The sequence below is a fragment of the Phoenix dactylifera genome, chromosome 15 (assembly GCF_009389715.1).
Source record: "Phoenix dactylifera cultivar Barhee BC4 chromosome 15, palm_55x_up_171113_PBpolish2nd_filt_p, whole genome shotgun sequence".
NCBI lineage: Eukaryota > Viridiplantae > Streptophyta > Magnoliopsida > Arecales > Arecaceae > Phoenix > Phoenix dactylifera.
The window spans coordinates 8,455,636-8,470,052 of record NC_052406.1 but is presented as its reverse complement, the minus strand read 5'-3'; the positions used below and the strand labels follow the sequence as shown (position 1 = coordinate 8,470,052).

The 14,417-nt window shown below is 41.0% G+C and overlaps 1 protein-coding gene across 1 annotated transcript; it reads left to right on the top strand.

Annotated features, from left to right (window-relative positions):
• Nucleotides 1-358: 358 nt before the first annotated feature.
• On the top strand, nt 359-14,382 carry LOC103714819 (peroxisomal (S)-2-hydroxy-acid oxidase GLO4-like). Its single transcript, XM_008802237.3, has 12 exons — nt 359-465; nt 2,385-2,533; nt 2,623-2,747; nt 2,828-2,874; nt 2,951-3,028; nt 3,140-3,264; nt 3,611-3,668; nt 3,815-3,877; nt 4,902-4,971; nt 5,075-5,175; nt 5,850-5,954; nt 13,864-14,382. The coding sequence occupies exons 2-12, from the start codon at nt 2,391-2,393 to the stop codon at nt 14,041-14,043; spliced, it is 1,095 nt and encodes a 364-aa protein (XP_008800459.1). The 5' UTR covers nt 359-465; nt 2,385-2,390; the 3' UTR covers nt 14,044-14,382.
• The last annotated feature ends 35 nt before the right edge of the window (nt 14,383-14,417 follow it).

The following is a 14,417-nucleotide window of genomic DNA, read 5'->3' as shown; positions in this document are numbered from 1 at the left end:
GAAAGAAATACCCAGGGCTGTCGATTAGTGAGGCCTAGACCTAGGCAGACCAAAACCTAAATACTTTCAAAGCAGAGACCTAATTCTATATAAATTGAGGCTCGTATCGTCTCTCCCATTTAAAATTATTAGCTCGGACGGTGCTTTTCTACCAGTGGAAGGGAAGATGTTTTGAAAGTCGGACGCATCCAACCAAGGCACGACGAGGAAAGCAACGAAAGAATCCTGCCGTCCCTGGAAGGATTGTCGTCCGTCCATCCGTGGCGTCGAGCTACGTGTCGCTTCTGATCGAACGCCACGTTATACCACAGGGGACGAGATTGGCACTAGCGCATAGATTTCTCTATGCGCACAGTTCGTATAGATTCACGGAAATATCTCATCCGACCAGTCACGGACACAATTCCAATTTCATCTCTCTCTCTCTCTCTCTCTCTCTCTCTCTGAGTGCTCGTTGACCCAAAGGTACGATCTTGTTCTTGCTTTCTGATCTTTGATGCGTTCCTTTATGAGGTTGGTAGAAATCTCTCTTCTTCTGTGATGTCCTCATGATTTTCGGAAAAAAAGGATCTTTAGTGCATTATAAATATAACTCATTGAAAAATGGATACATATCAAATTTGATGAAAAGAACGGATATATAGCATTGCATGCTTATAAAGAAGAAAAGAGGAGTAATCACAAGTAGAGGTTCATGCTGTCAGCTTATTGTCTTCATGAATCATTTAGTGATTAGCTGGTAGGAAGTGGTAATAGCTCTATGGTTCAAATTTGATAGAAAAGAAAGTTAAGAACACAATATATTTTGGGGGCATAAAGAATCATGAGCTGTGAGAGAAAAAGACTATCAATAGAGACTGGAAGCACCCAAACACTGCAAAGGGAACAACTGTTTTGGTCATTACATATGGCAGTTATATATATTGCACATGGCTGGGTGGATATTCTCCATAATAATCCAACATAGTCTTGCTCATGACCTTGAGTTTCGCAAGGGGGAGCCGGAATTTACAGAGGGTTGGATTCCTTTTTGCGATATCTGGCGCTCATCTACCACATATTGCATTCAGTGGTATGTGGCAAGCTAAATCATTTCCCATCTAAAAAGGAGAAAAATACTACTGTAGAGGTCAAGTTGTTGACCTATTTACATAATAGATTGTTTACTAGTTAGCTGTGAGAGGAAGATATTTTAAACTGGTGATGATGAATATGTATTTAGAGGTGCATTCTTGTATTGAACGGATATTTGATCCACTGTCTCAAAGTTGTCGGTTGTGCTTTTCATGAATTGAGGACCATTAACCATGGGAAATACAGCAACTAACTTGATTTGTAAGCATATGGATCATAGGAATGCATAGGATTCAATGATGCAAAATTTTCATGCAAGACTATCTCTATTTATGAGCACCTTAGTGTTACGTCAATCACTGATATGTGCTGTGCTTTCCTCACTGTCATTTAAGGTAAGACTTGTACCAATTTATTTTGCTACTTATTACAATACCTATTACTACTAAACTGCTGCACTTTGAGGTGGTTTTATTTGTTGGCATCGCCATTATGCTAAAGACTAAGATGCCTATTTGATAGGATTTAGGGATGGTCTTGTTAAGCCTGATGTACACTGTTGACCTTTTCCCTATCAGCTTGAGGTTTTTGGGTCGATCGGTTAGTTAACATGGTATTAGAGCAGATGTTTGCTAGAGGTCATGAGTTCAAATCCCCTCCAGTTCAATTATTGACTTAATTATCCCTGCTTATCTATTATTCTGATTCTTAATTATGCCAGGTTGTCTATTTTTCTGATTCTGATTTGTCTTGTTATGCATGATATACATTGTTGAACCTTTCCCTATCAGCTTTTAAGTTCTTGGGGTCAATTGCGTAGTTTATAGTTCTAATGTGTCTTAGGTTTCTGAAAGTTCATTCTTGGATCAGGAACCCTTGCAGCTCAAACAAACTAGTCTGTGACCACTATGAAATAAACCAGATCTGTTTTAGTGATGGTTAGATATGTTGATTTCCGGACAAGCCTTTGATTCTGATGAATACAAATTCTAAATTAACCAAGGATTGAAATAAATTCAAAACATAGATACACATCAATTTTAGACTTCCCTTGCGTAAATTTTGTTTGAGAAAGCTCCTTGCATGAATTTTCCATTATTGACAAGGAACAAGGAGCACTAATTATTTTTTAAGTGAGATGCGGTCTTAGAATGAAACAAATTGATCTTGTAGTTAATGTTGCATTACTCTTATCTTTAATAAGTGACTATGTATAAACTGAGTCTTTGCTATCTTTAAACTATCTTACATTTGCAACAATATATTCATGGATGTTCCTTTGTCACATCTATGGTGGCTACTTTTAGCAGGAAACCATGGAGATCGACCCGGTTAATGTGAGTGAGTTTCAAGAACTTGCCAAACAAGCTCTTCCAAAGATGTACTATGATTATATCAGTGGAGGAGCTGAAGACCAGTTTACCTTGAAGGAGAATATTGAAGCATTTCAAAGAATTATGTAGTGCCCGCTGCTTTTTTGATACTTCAAATTATTGTTTTGTTTAGAGGCTAAAAAAGTATGGTATTTTAATTAGCTTAGATCCTCAGGTTACGGCCCAGGGTTCTTGTAGATGTGAGCAAAATAGATATGTCAACAACCTTACTAGGGTACGACATGTCTTCACCTATCATGGTTGCCCCGACTGGAGCGCAGAAGTTAGCACATCCTGAAGGTCTTGATTCCATCCTAAAGTTTTCTACGAGTCTAGTGTGTGACTCTGATCTCTGATTGCTGGCTTCTTGTTCTTTTCAGGAGAATTGGCAACAGCAAAAGCTGCAGCAGCATGTAACACAATAATGGTAACATGTAGTTTTAACATACAATCTTTGATTCCATAAATCTGCTTGAAGCATTGAACGATCTTTCTATTTCCAGGTGTTGTCATTTTCGTCTAGTTACACTATTGAGGAGGTTGCTTCCACTTGCAATGCTATTCGTTTCTTTCAATTATATGTATGCTCTACTTTCACAATTCCTAGTGTTTCTGTTCATCTCATTTAACCCTTTTTTTTAATAAATTGCTCATGTTACCTTTTCCCCTCTTTTTCCTTGCAAATGTGATAGATATTCAAAAGGCGAGATATTTCAGCAAAACTAGTACAGCGAGCTGAGAGTAATGGATTTAGAGCTATTGTTCTAACAGTTGACACTCCAAGGCTTGGTCGAAGGGAGGCAGATATAAAAAACAAGTGAGAGTTTTCTTCATTTACCTCTTGAAAAGCTTTAGGCCCATTGGGGTAAACATATATTATTTGAAGTTTGAACTTATGGAGATCAAATGCAGCTCCTAAGAATTCTAAAGACTGTGGAGCCACTTCTTCCACTCAGGCCTATGGATGCCATTCAATTTTACCTTTAAAACCTGAAATTGTAAATTGTTTTGCAACTGATGTTTGGCAAATAATGCAATCATGTAAAACTTACAGTTTGGGATGGAACTTCTGCTCCTTAAACAATATTCATGAGAAGTTCTATGTTCATCTAATCACAATCAGGGTGCATTATCTATATTGACCAAGTTGGTTCCTTCTGCAGGATGATTGCACCAAAAATTTCAAATCTTGAAGGCCTGTTATCACTGGATGTTGATGCTGTGAGTAAAATGCATTTCTTTAGTACTTCATGAAAATATGTATACTGCTAGCTAAGTAACGTTAAAAAGCTATGCTACTTGAATAAATATAAATATTCCTACACCATTCGATAATCGGATCATGTTTTCACTACTTTTGTTTGCAGGAAGGTGGTTCTAATCTTGAGGCCTTTGCATCTGAAACTTTGGATCCTTCTTTGAGTTGGAAGGTACCAACCAAACATCTTTGTTAGTTCTGTATTTCTTCAAAAACCATTTACATTGGTTTCTTGAAGCATGAGATTGTTTCTAAGGTATCATCTCTACGACAATCATAACTCCTCTTGTTAGTTGAAGGACACTGAAACTGTGAACAAATTTTAATCAATTGAATTCTTCGGGCACGTAATCTTTTTTGACATTTTCTTTGAGTAGTTTTCTTCTAGCCAATGGCTTAAACCTTTTTTTGTCTTTGGGCACATTCGCATGCATGCACATCACATCTATGACTCATGAGCTCTTCTAACTATAAATTCAATCAGGGCACGCTATGGTACCATTAAATATTGTCCAATTTGTATCCACTTGATGTGTAAGGGACCTCCAAGATACATGACTTCGGTTTCTGGATAATCTAGACTTTTTGGATCATGATCAGCATTGTGGATTTTCATTTTTAAAATGGCTATCATTGATTTTGGATGGAAAGTACTTGAATCCAAATACTCTCAAAAACATTCTAGCTTTACTCTCTCTCTCTCTCTTTCTCTCTCCATACTAACAAATACTCACTCTTCCTAAAGGGCTTAAAGATTTGCACTCCTTGCCAATCATTTTGGTAAGAAGCCCTCAATCAACCTTACAAGTGATTAGCGTAGAGTTTGTTAAAACCAATATTGAAAAGGCATCAAAATAGTCTCTTGTGAAGTTTTATAAAATTTGGGGAACCATTTTTTTTAATTTGAAGGAAGAATTTGATACAATTAAAGCAATATAAAAAATTATGAGGTGTGCTGGTCTATAAAAATGTCAGCATCTTAGAAGATACTCCATGCATGGGCAAAAGTGTAAAATCAGGCTTAAGAAGATGGAGATGGTAGAAGAGATTAAGGATATTGATGAACTATTTAATGAAAATAATGTTTTAGAGATCGAAATACTTGAAGGTGGTTTGAGAATATCTTTTGTTATTGTTCTCAGACTCCTGCTTTTATGTTCATAAATCATAGTTTTACCTAATCCTGGTATTTGCAGGACATAGGATGGATAAAATCTATTACAAACTTGCCCATTTTGGTAAAGGGCATTCTGACTGCAGAAGATGGTAAAATTTATCTTCTTCCAATCCTCTTTAACTAAAAGTACAATAGCTGGTAATCGAGTGAATGTGTTTTCGGTCTTATATTACGAATGTCGAATGTTAGCAGCTACAAAGGCAGTAGAAGCAGGAGTATCTGGTATAGTTGTATCTAATCATGGTGCTCGCCAGCTTGATTATGCACCAGCAACAATATCTGTTCTTGAAGAGGTATGGCTTCACTGCTTAGAAACTCCTTTTCTGATTATATACATATATGTACATACATACATACATGCCTGCGTACGTATGTATATATGAGTTGGACTACAAAATTTATATTAACTCATTGTAAATGGAGTTAATAATTTTAAAATCATCGATAGGCCTTCCAAATTGAAGATCCAAATCATTGAGCATGATTTATACTGAAAAAATACTTAGGAATCAAAATTCATGTATTTTAGTGGGCTCTAACACATGCATCAACTCAGTATAAACATGAGCGGTTTCGATTGTACTAGTATAGTAAATACATGATACAGCATAAAAATTGGAAATTCACTTTATTTATCATGATCCGCACATCTTAAAACATGAATTGATTTAAATTTACTGGATTTTAATGATTAGATCATCATAAAACATAGTATCATGCTGTATATAGAAACTGCTGGTGCTAATGTTACTTCAGTTTACTTAAAACTTCAAAGACAGAAGCAACTTGGATGCATTACTATATACTTTACTATAAAATTTTGAACTGATTCCCATTTCTTTTTTTCTTTCTGGGGTGGGGGTTCTAATTTTTTTGAAGGCAAAATCAAGCAAATTGATCTCCTTTCTCAGTCTTCAAGTGTACTTGTCCAGATTTTATAATTTTGTTATCCATGTTGTGGCCCCAGGTGGTTAAAGCTGTTTCTGGAGCAGTTCCTGTTCTATTTGATGGAGGAGTCCGACGTGGAACCGACGTGTTCAAGGCCTTGGCTCTTGGTGCTAAAGCTGTAATGGTATGCTTTCTTAAGTCATGAGCATAACCACAAGCTGGTCAAAGAATGCATATATTTAACCAAGTTCTCTAGTGAATCCTATACAGCAAAGACAGATGAGTTATAGGAATTAATCCTTCCGTTCCTGATTTCACTATTAAAGAACTATCTTTTAATTTAACCTTTAAGTTCTTGCTGGAGTTTAGATGATGCGGGACAGAAGACTTAGAAGAGAAGATAAGAAGGGAAAGGAGGAGAGAGGAGTCTGGAGTCCACCAGATGCCAAAGCGAAAGTCTCTTTTTTTTTTTAATCCAAATATTCTACCCAAACAGTAGATATGGGGGTGCCATATATAGCCCCCTATACAACTACCCATGATCCCCACAAATGATCATGTAACTAACCATGATCCAACAACATCATGGGTCACCACACTAGCTAAATACAGTCAAACAAGCCAGCAACTAATAAAAGACGAAAATACATAAAAAATAAATGAAAATACACAAGAAAATAAAACTAGGGTGGCTGAAAATGCTATGCACGCCAGCGACGCCTGTATACATGCTGGAAACGGTGGTTTGTGTCCCCACCAACTCCCCTCAGCGGAGAAGAGTTCGCCTCTGGCGAAACGGATGTCTGGTAATGCTCCAACAGGTCTGAAGCAAGTCGCTGAAGCTCATCTCTGCTAATCCAAGTATCATCTGACGGAGGTCGACCGTGCCATCTGACCAGGTATCGCTGATAACCACCGTTCTGCGTACTAACAATCTGATCATCCAAAATCTGTTCCACTGTGTCTGTGATCTGCGGAGAAAAAGGTACAGGAGGCAAGGCAGGAGCAGGAGATATGTTCTCAAAATTGGATGTGCTGTCAGTGTCAGGCTCATTGAGTGGGTTTGTAGGAATAGTTGTCGGACCTCGGTAGGCAACTAAGTCTTCTACGTTAAAAACTGGATTAATCCCAAAATCACTTGGAATATCCACCACATATGCATTAGATCCAACCCGTCTCAGAATTTTGTATGGACCCATACTTCGGGCGTGCAATTTCCTAACGGCTCCTGGTGGAAACCGTTCAGGTCTGATTCTGATCATTACATCATCACCCGCTCGAAATTCTTGATAACGTCGACGTAAGTCAACGGCCGTTTTATATCTCGCATTGTTGATTTCAATTTTCTTCTTAATCTCTTTATGTAAATTTTGCATGTGTTGCGCAAAGGATTCAGCGGTCTCAGAGATTCTATTGTTAGGGGCTACTGGGATAAGATCAACAGGTTTTCGCGGTACATAGCCTAAGACAATTTCAAAAGGGCTCAAGCCAGTGGTCCTGTTTACAGAGCTATTGTAGGCGAATTCAGCTATGGATAGAAGAAGATCCCAATTACCTGGGTGGTCACCTACTAAACATCGTAGAAGGGTTCCTAGACTGCGGTTGACCACCTCAGTTTGCCCGTCTGTCTGAGGATGATAGGCTGTGGAATATTTAAGCTTAGTACCCATAAAGTTCCAGAGGGTCTTCCAAAAATAACTAACAAATTTGACATCCCTATCAGTCACTATCGAGGTTGGAAGCCCGTGGAGCCTAACGACCTCATCAAAGATAATCCTCGCAACTTTGGAGGCATCAGAAGTCTTGGAAGTGGGTAGAAAATGTGCCATCTTAGAGAACCGATCCACTACCACGAGAATGGAATCATGCTTACTTCTAGTCTTTGGCAATCCTAGCACGAAATCCATACTAATGTCCTGCCAAGGACGATCTGGGACAGGAAGGGGAGTATATAAACCAGTGTTTTGTTTGCGCTGTTTGGATAGTTGACAAGTACGACACTGACTAACAATTTTTGCAACATCCCGTTTTAAACTAGGCCAATAAAATCTTTGTTCGACCATATCAATGGTCTTATTTCTACCAAAATGGCCAGCTATTCCTCCCGCATGAAGTTCCCAAACAAGAAAATCTCTAAGGGATGTTTGAGGGATACATAGCTTGTTTCCTCGGAACAGAAAGGCATCAACCACAAGGTAATCACTATTGTCCCTGGTGCAACCCTTTAAGACGCTCGCATAGATCTCAGCGAAGTCTGGACAAGTTGCATAATCGTCAATCATACGTTCAAATCCAGTAACATTTATGCTTACTGAAAAAAGTAGTGCTACACGTCGGCTTAAGGCATCAGCTGCTTTGTTGTCAATACCTGCTTTGTGACACAACACGAAGGTATATTCTTGAAGAAATTCAGCCCACTTTCTGTGTCGTGAACTCAATCGCTTTTGGGAATTTAAGTACCTCAAAGCTTCATGGTCGGAATATAATACCAATTCCTGAGGTAGCAAATAGTGACGCCAGTGACGCAGCGCTTGTACAACTGCATAAAATTCTTTGTCATAGGTGGAATATTTTCGTTTGGCATCATTCAGCTTTTCACTGAAGTATGCGATAGGATGTTTTTCTTGGCTTAAGACACCACCTATACCTATACCAGATGCGTCACAAGAGACTTCGAAAACTTTAGTAAAATCTGGGAGGCGCATCACCGGGGCTTCAGTCATTCTAGTCTTGATCTCTTGGAATGCCCTTGAGGCCGCAACGGTCCAATGAAATTCACCTTTCCGGATACAATCCGTAATCGGTGCAGTGATCGTGCTAAAATTCTTGATGAACCTTCTATAAAAGGTGGCTAGGCCGTGGAAGCTTCGCACCTCAAATAATGTAGTGGGTTCGGGCCATTCAAGAATAGCTTGGACCTTCTGTGGGTCTGCTGAAACACCCTCAGAAGAAACAACGAATCCTAAGAAGATTACACGATCAGTCATAAATGAACACTTCTTAAGATTCGCATATAGGCTTTCTTTTCTTAGTGAATTGCAAACCAAACGTAGGTGCTCAAGGTGTTGTTCCTTGTTTTTGCTATAAATTAAGATATCGTCAAAGTAGACTACAAGGAATTTACCCATGAAAGGTCTTAGCACTTGGGTCATAATTCGCATAAATGTACTAGGTGCATTTGTTAATCCAAAGGGCATGACTAGCCACTCGTATAACCCATCCTTGGTTTTGAAAGCTGTTTTCCATTCATCACCTGGGCGGATACGGATTTGGTGGTAACCACTCTTAAGGTCAATTTTGGAAAAGATAGTGGCACCTGCCATCATATCAAGCATGTCATCCAATCGTGGTATTGGAAACCGATATTTAACTGTTATCTTATTAATTGCCCTGCTATCCACACACATTCTCCAAGTGCCGTCTTTTTTGGGCGTTAGAAGCGCCGGCACCGCACACGGGCTAAGACTTTCTCGGATGAACTCTTTTTGGAGTAGTTCATTAACTTGCCGTTTCAATTCAGCGTGTTCAATCGGATTTAGTCTATAATGAGGCAAGTTCGGGAGAGTCGCCCCTGGAACCAAATCTATGGCGTGCTGAATGTCACGCATAGGGGGAAGCTCATCAGGAAGGTCCTCAGGAAAGAGATCCCTAAATTCTTCCAGAACATGATGAACTTCCTTCGGAAAATCTACTTGAAAATCAGGAACAACTTCTTTGGACACTAACACAATGACTATGGATCCTTGGGCTGCTGCTTTCTCAAATTCCTTAGGACTAATGATTTGAAGGCGCTTTTCAACCTTCACATCCTTCTTTCCAGCAATAGGAGGTCTAGGCGGTAGAGGGTTTAGTCGAATTTTCTTTACTTGGTGAACAAAAGAACAGGAATTGGATTTGCCATAAATGGTCACATCCAAATCATAAAGCCACGGTCTACCAAGGATGATGTGTCCGACGTCCATGGGAATAACATCACACCAGACCTTATCATTATATTCAGAAAAGTTGATTTGGACTAGACAACGCTCAGTGACTGGTATAGCGGTTTTATCCACCCAAGACACATTATAAGGGTTAGGGTGAGGCACTGTCTTTAACTGTAGCTTCTTGACAGTTCTTGTGGATACAACATTGACACTACTCCCACTATCGATGATAACCTTACATCTATGTTCGCCACATTTGATATAGGTGTGAAATATGGATCGACGCCTCCAGTCATCATCTTCTTGCTTTGGTTGTGTAAGGACACACCTAACTACGCCTAAAGGAGTGGAACCCTCAAGTGAGTCGGGTTCCTCACCTTCATCTGACTCTTCAGGGTCTATCTCTGGTTCATGGACCAACTCATTCTCTTCATCATTTCTATCTTCTTCGATGACCAATGTTTTCTTAGTAGGACATTGACTAGCTCTATGCCCAAAACCAAAACATCTGTAACACTGATCTCGAGAAATTTTGGGTGGTTCACTTAAAATTCCCTTACTCTTTTGATCATTAATTTTTGGGGACTCGGTCGCTTGATTTCTAATATTGGGCTTACTCCAAGTATTAGTTTGACTACCGTGGGTGTTCTTATAATTGGTCTCCTTAAGATCAAATCGCCTAAAGGTTGTCTTATTAGTATAACGCTCAATGTCTTGGACAAGTTGATAAGCATGTTCTAATGAATTGACCTCACGCAGAATAAGCTCTTTTTGTAAATCATCTCGCAATCCGGACCTAAACCTAGAAAGGGTCAATTCCACACTCTCGCGTGCATCACATCGCATGAAAAACTCATCAAAGCGAGCGATGTACTCAGACACAGGTTTGTTTCCTTGAATCAGTCGTTGCCACTGATCTAACAGACGACTCTTATAGGATGTTGGGAGATATTTTTCTTTTAACTTCTCCTTCATTTCATCCCAATGTACCACAGGGGGTTGTCTAGCTCTAGCAAGCATATTTTCTATTGTGTTCCAATGTAATTTTGCAGGACCAATGAGCTTCATTTTTGCAAAACGAACTCTGGATCGTCAGACAAGCTATACCATTCAAAGTAATGGTCCATATCAGCGAGCCAATCGATGAAGACTTTTGGGTCAAGACGACCATCATAACTTGGTGCATCGATCTTAATACTGCGCATTACATGCTCATCTGGTGTCTCACGTGCTCTTAGATAGTCCCTTTGGTGTTGTGGCCCAAGGCCTCTAGGGCGGGACGGTTCAATCTCACCAAGTTCAGATTCTCCATCGTTGTGAGTCACTTGGAGGTTGGTGATTGAATTTTCAGCCATAGTCAAGCGGGTGTTTAGCCTAGTTTCAAGGTCAGTGATTCTTGCTCCTAATCTGGTTTCTAATGCTGCTATGGCATCTAACACCTGTTGATTTGGGTTGGTCGACATCTCATGTGAGTAAGATGTACCGCTGCGAGTTGTCATACTCTAGAATTCAAAAAAAAAAAATCCTAGATATATAATTAACATTCAAAATAAAATCAACAATGTTGAATAAAAGACGACTTTTGACGTAGTCTCGGTTACCTTCGAATTAGCACAGATGATAACAAAATATCAGGACCTTATGTACTGCTAACCTTGGTCTGGATCATGCAAAATCTTTGCAGGTTAATCTAATGAAAGTGGGGTCCTTCAAATTGATTTGGGTTTCACCAGATTCAAGTAGAATTTCCTAGTTGCCTTTCAAGGATTTGAAAATAATGTGTAAAGCTCAATATGTGTTTTCAAGGGGCATAGGCTTTTATAAAATTAAGGTCCTATCTCAAACCGACAACATGAAGTGAAAACAATAATAATCTAAAGATAAGCTAGTTTATAGGGAAAGGCTGAAAAATTATTTAAAGGAAAGATATGACCTCTTCTTACAGATCTGATTCAGTGGATGAGTTTGGATGTCAGAGTGTAGGATGCAGAACCGGAACCCGACAATTTGTAGAAAATGCTGCTGGAAGATGGCTGACTGCAGTGTCGTTGTAGAAGTCCAACTCACGGCAGGGTCTGGATCCAGGTACAGGGCCTGAAAGTTAAGCCCGCAAGGCACTGGGCCAGAAGATCAGCTCGGCTCGCGTGACAACAGGCCGAACACTAGACGGCCCACTCGCCCGAAAAGCAAGAACTAGATGGGACCCGAAGCTTCTGGATGGCTTCGGATCCCTCTGTGTGATCGGGAGAGGAGCTGAGGGAGACGCCGGTGGAAGAAGAGAGGGGCGATCTTCATTTTGGGGAGCGAAGGAAGCGGCGAGGGCGGACGATGAAGTCGGCAACGGAGGTGGAGGTGGTGGCGCGGGGAAAGAGATGGGAGGGAGGTCTCGGTGAGAAGGGAGGGAGAAGAAAAGAAGATTAGGGTTTGAGGGATGAGGTATGGAAGGGAGAAGGGTCTCGGTGAGCTGGGAGGGAGAAGAAATGGGAGAACCCGAGGGTTGGGGAAGGGTGGAGGCAATGGAGAAGATGGAGGGAGTGGCGGCGGTGTGACCGGGCAGCGGTGTATGCGGTCGCAGAGGAAAGCGGCGGCGGCGGCGGATGAGGATGGTCCGACGACAAGAAGGAGAGGCGGCTCGGTGGCAGCAAAAGAGCGGCGACAGTGGCGGTGGAGGCGTGGCAGCGAGGCGTCGACGGCGGCGGTGGTGGCGGAACCCTAGATCTAGGGTTCTTCTCCGTCAAACGACAGGTACGATCTTTTTTTTTTTTTTTTTTTTTTTTTGAACAGCACGTGCAAGTCACGTGCTGCGTCTGGAGTTGTCACGTGTGATAGTCACGTGCGAGACTCACGTGAGGGTCATGTGACCTTTTTTTTTTTCCTCTTTTTTTTTCTCTCTTTTTTTTTTTTTTTTTTTTGGGAAACAGATCCGGGTTACGGACCGAAGGTTAACGGGTTTGGAGTCTACCCGTTTACCCACTTGAAACTCTCCAACAGTTTCAAGTGAGCGTGCCGCGATTCACGCCCACAGTTGCTGGCAGTTCCCGGCGGCCGATCGTGCCGAAGTCCACGCTAGCAGTGCGGGTGGGTCTCAGTGATCTGTGGTGGTGGCCGGCGACCGGTCACCTGCTCCGGCACTGGGTTTCTTCGCACCAGAAATGCCTTCCCGTCTCTCTTCGTGTGCGCGGTGGCCGGCAGGCGCTTCGGCGGGTCCGAGGGACAGATCTGAAAGAAGGGCAGCGATGCTCCTCTTCTTTTTGACAGAGGGAGTCACCCGTGGTCCGTCAGCTCGCTCCGGCGTCCGGGGTCGGGTTACCGCGTAGATTTCGTGTGCCCACCGGAATCCTGGGATCCGGCGGTGCTCTGCCATACACTTGATAGATCTCTGTGGAAGTTTCGGGACAGAGGAGACAACAAAGGATTTTTTTTTTTTTTTTTTGCAGACTGTCCCACTGCGGCCCAGAAAATGGCAGTGAAAGTAAGGGAAGGGAATAGACAGACAGGATCGGGGCGTTGGCACAGAGGCAAAGCCCAACAGTGCTCTGATACCAAACTGATGCGGGACAGAAGACTTAGAAGAGAAGATAAGAAGGGAAAGGAGGAGAGAGGAGTCTGGAGTCCACCAGATGCCAAAGCGAAAGTCTCTTTTTTTTTTTAATCCAAATATTCTACCCAAACAGTAGATATGGGGGTGCCATATATAGCCCCCTATACAACTACCCATGATCCCCACAAATGATCATGTAACTACCCATGATCCAACAACATCATGGGTCACCACACTAGCTAAATACAGTCAAACAAGCCAGCAACTAATAAAAGACGAAAATACATAAAAAATAAATGGAAATACACAAGAAAATAAAACTAGGGTGGCTGAAGTGCTATGCACGCCGGCGACGCCTGTATACATGCTGGAAACGGTGGTTTGTGTCCCCACCATTAGAAGTCTGTCATCTTATACTGGTGAACCTCGATACCTCCCAACTTTATGTTAAGTTGTTAACCCATTTCTCCTGCTTTGTCATTGCCACCATTAATTCCAAATCATCTTGACCATCTTAGTTTTATTTTCTTCAAGCATTACATCAAAATTTTCAACTATATGTACTGAAAAAGAAAATCTTGCGGCACCTTTGATTCATCGTATCACTTTGTTCCCATTTGTTACAGATTGGACGACCTGTCGTCTATGGCCTGGCAGCAAAGGGGGAATATGGAGTAAGAAGGGTCATTGAAATGCTTCAAAACGAGTTGGAGCTGACCATGGCCCTGGCAGGCTGCCCCAGTATAAAGGACATTACCAGGAATCACATCTGGACCAAGCATAACAGGCTGAGATCCCTCATGTGAATGATTATGCGATATACCCTGCAGTAAAAAACATATTATTTTGTTCGAAATAAGGAGAACAAAAGTTCTGTTTGATGATCCATCGAGAACATCAATTATTTTCTTTTTGCTGTTGGTTGCATCCTAAAATACCTGAATACAGGCAGGGGTGATGCACAGACGATGTAAGTAATGTATTACCCAAGTGTGATCGGTAGACATGATGATTCCATTATCCTCATCCCTCAAAGGCCACCAGGCCTCTGATTTGTATCTTCATATTTAACCTACATATAATGTTCAGCACAGGATGACATAAGGTTGTTTCAGAATAGAAGTCCATATTTTCGTTTTTGACTCTATGATGTCCCATATTTTTTCCTCATTTTATTATG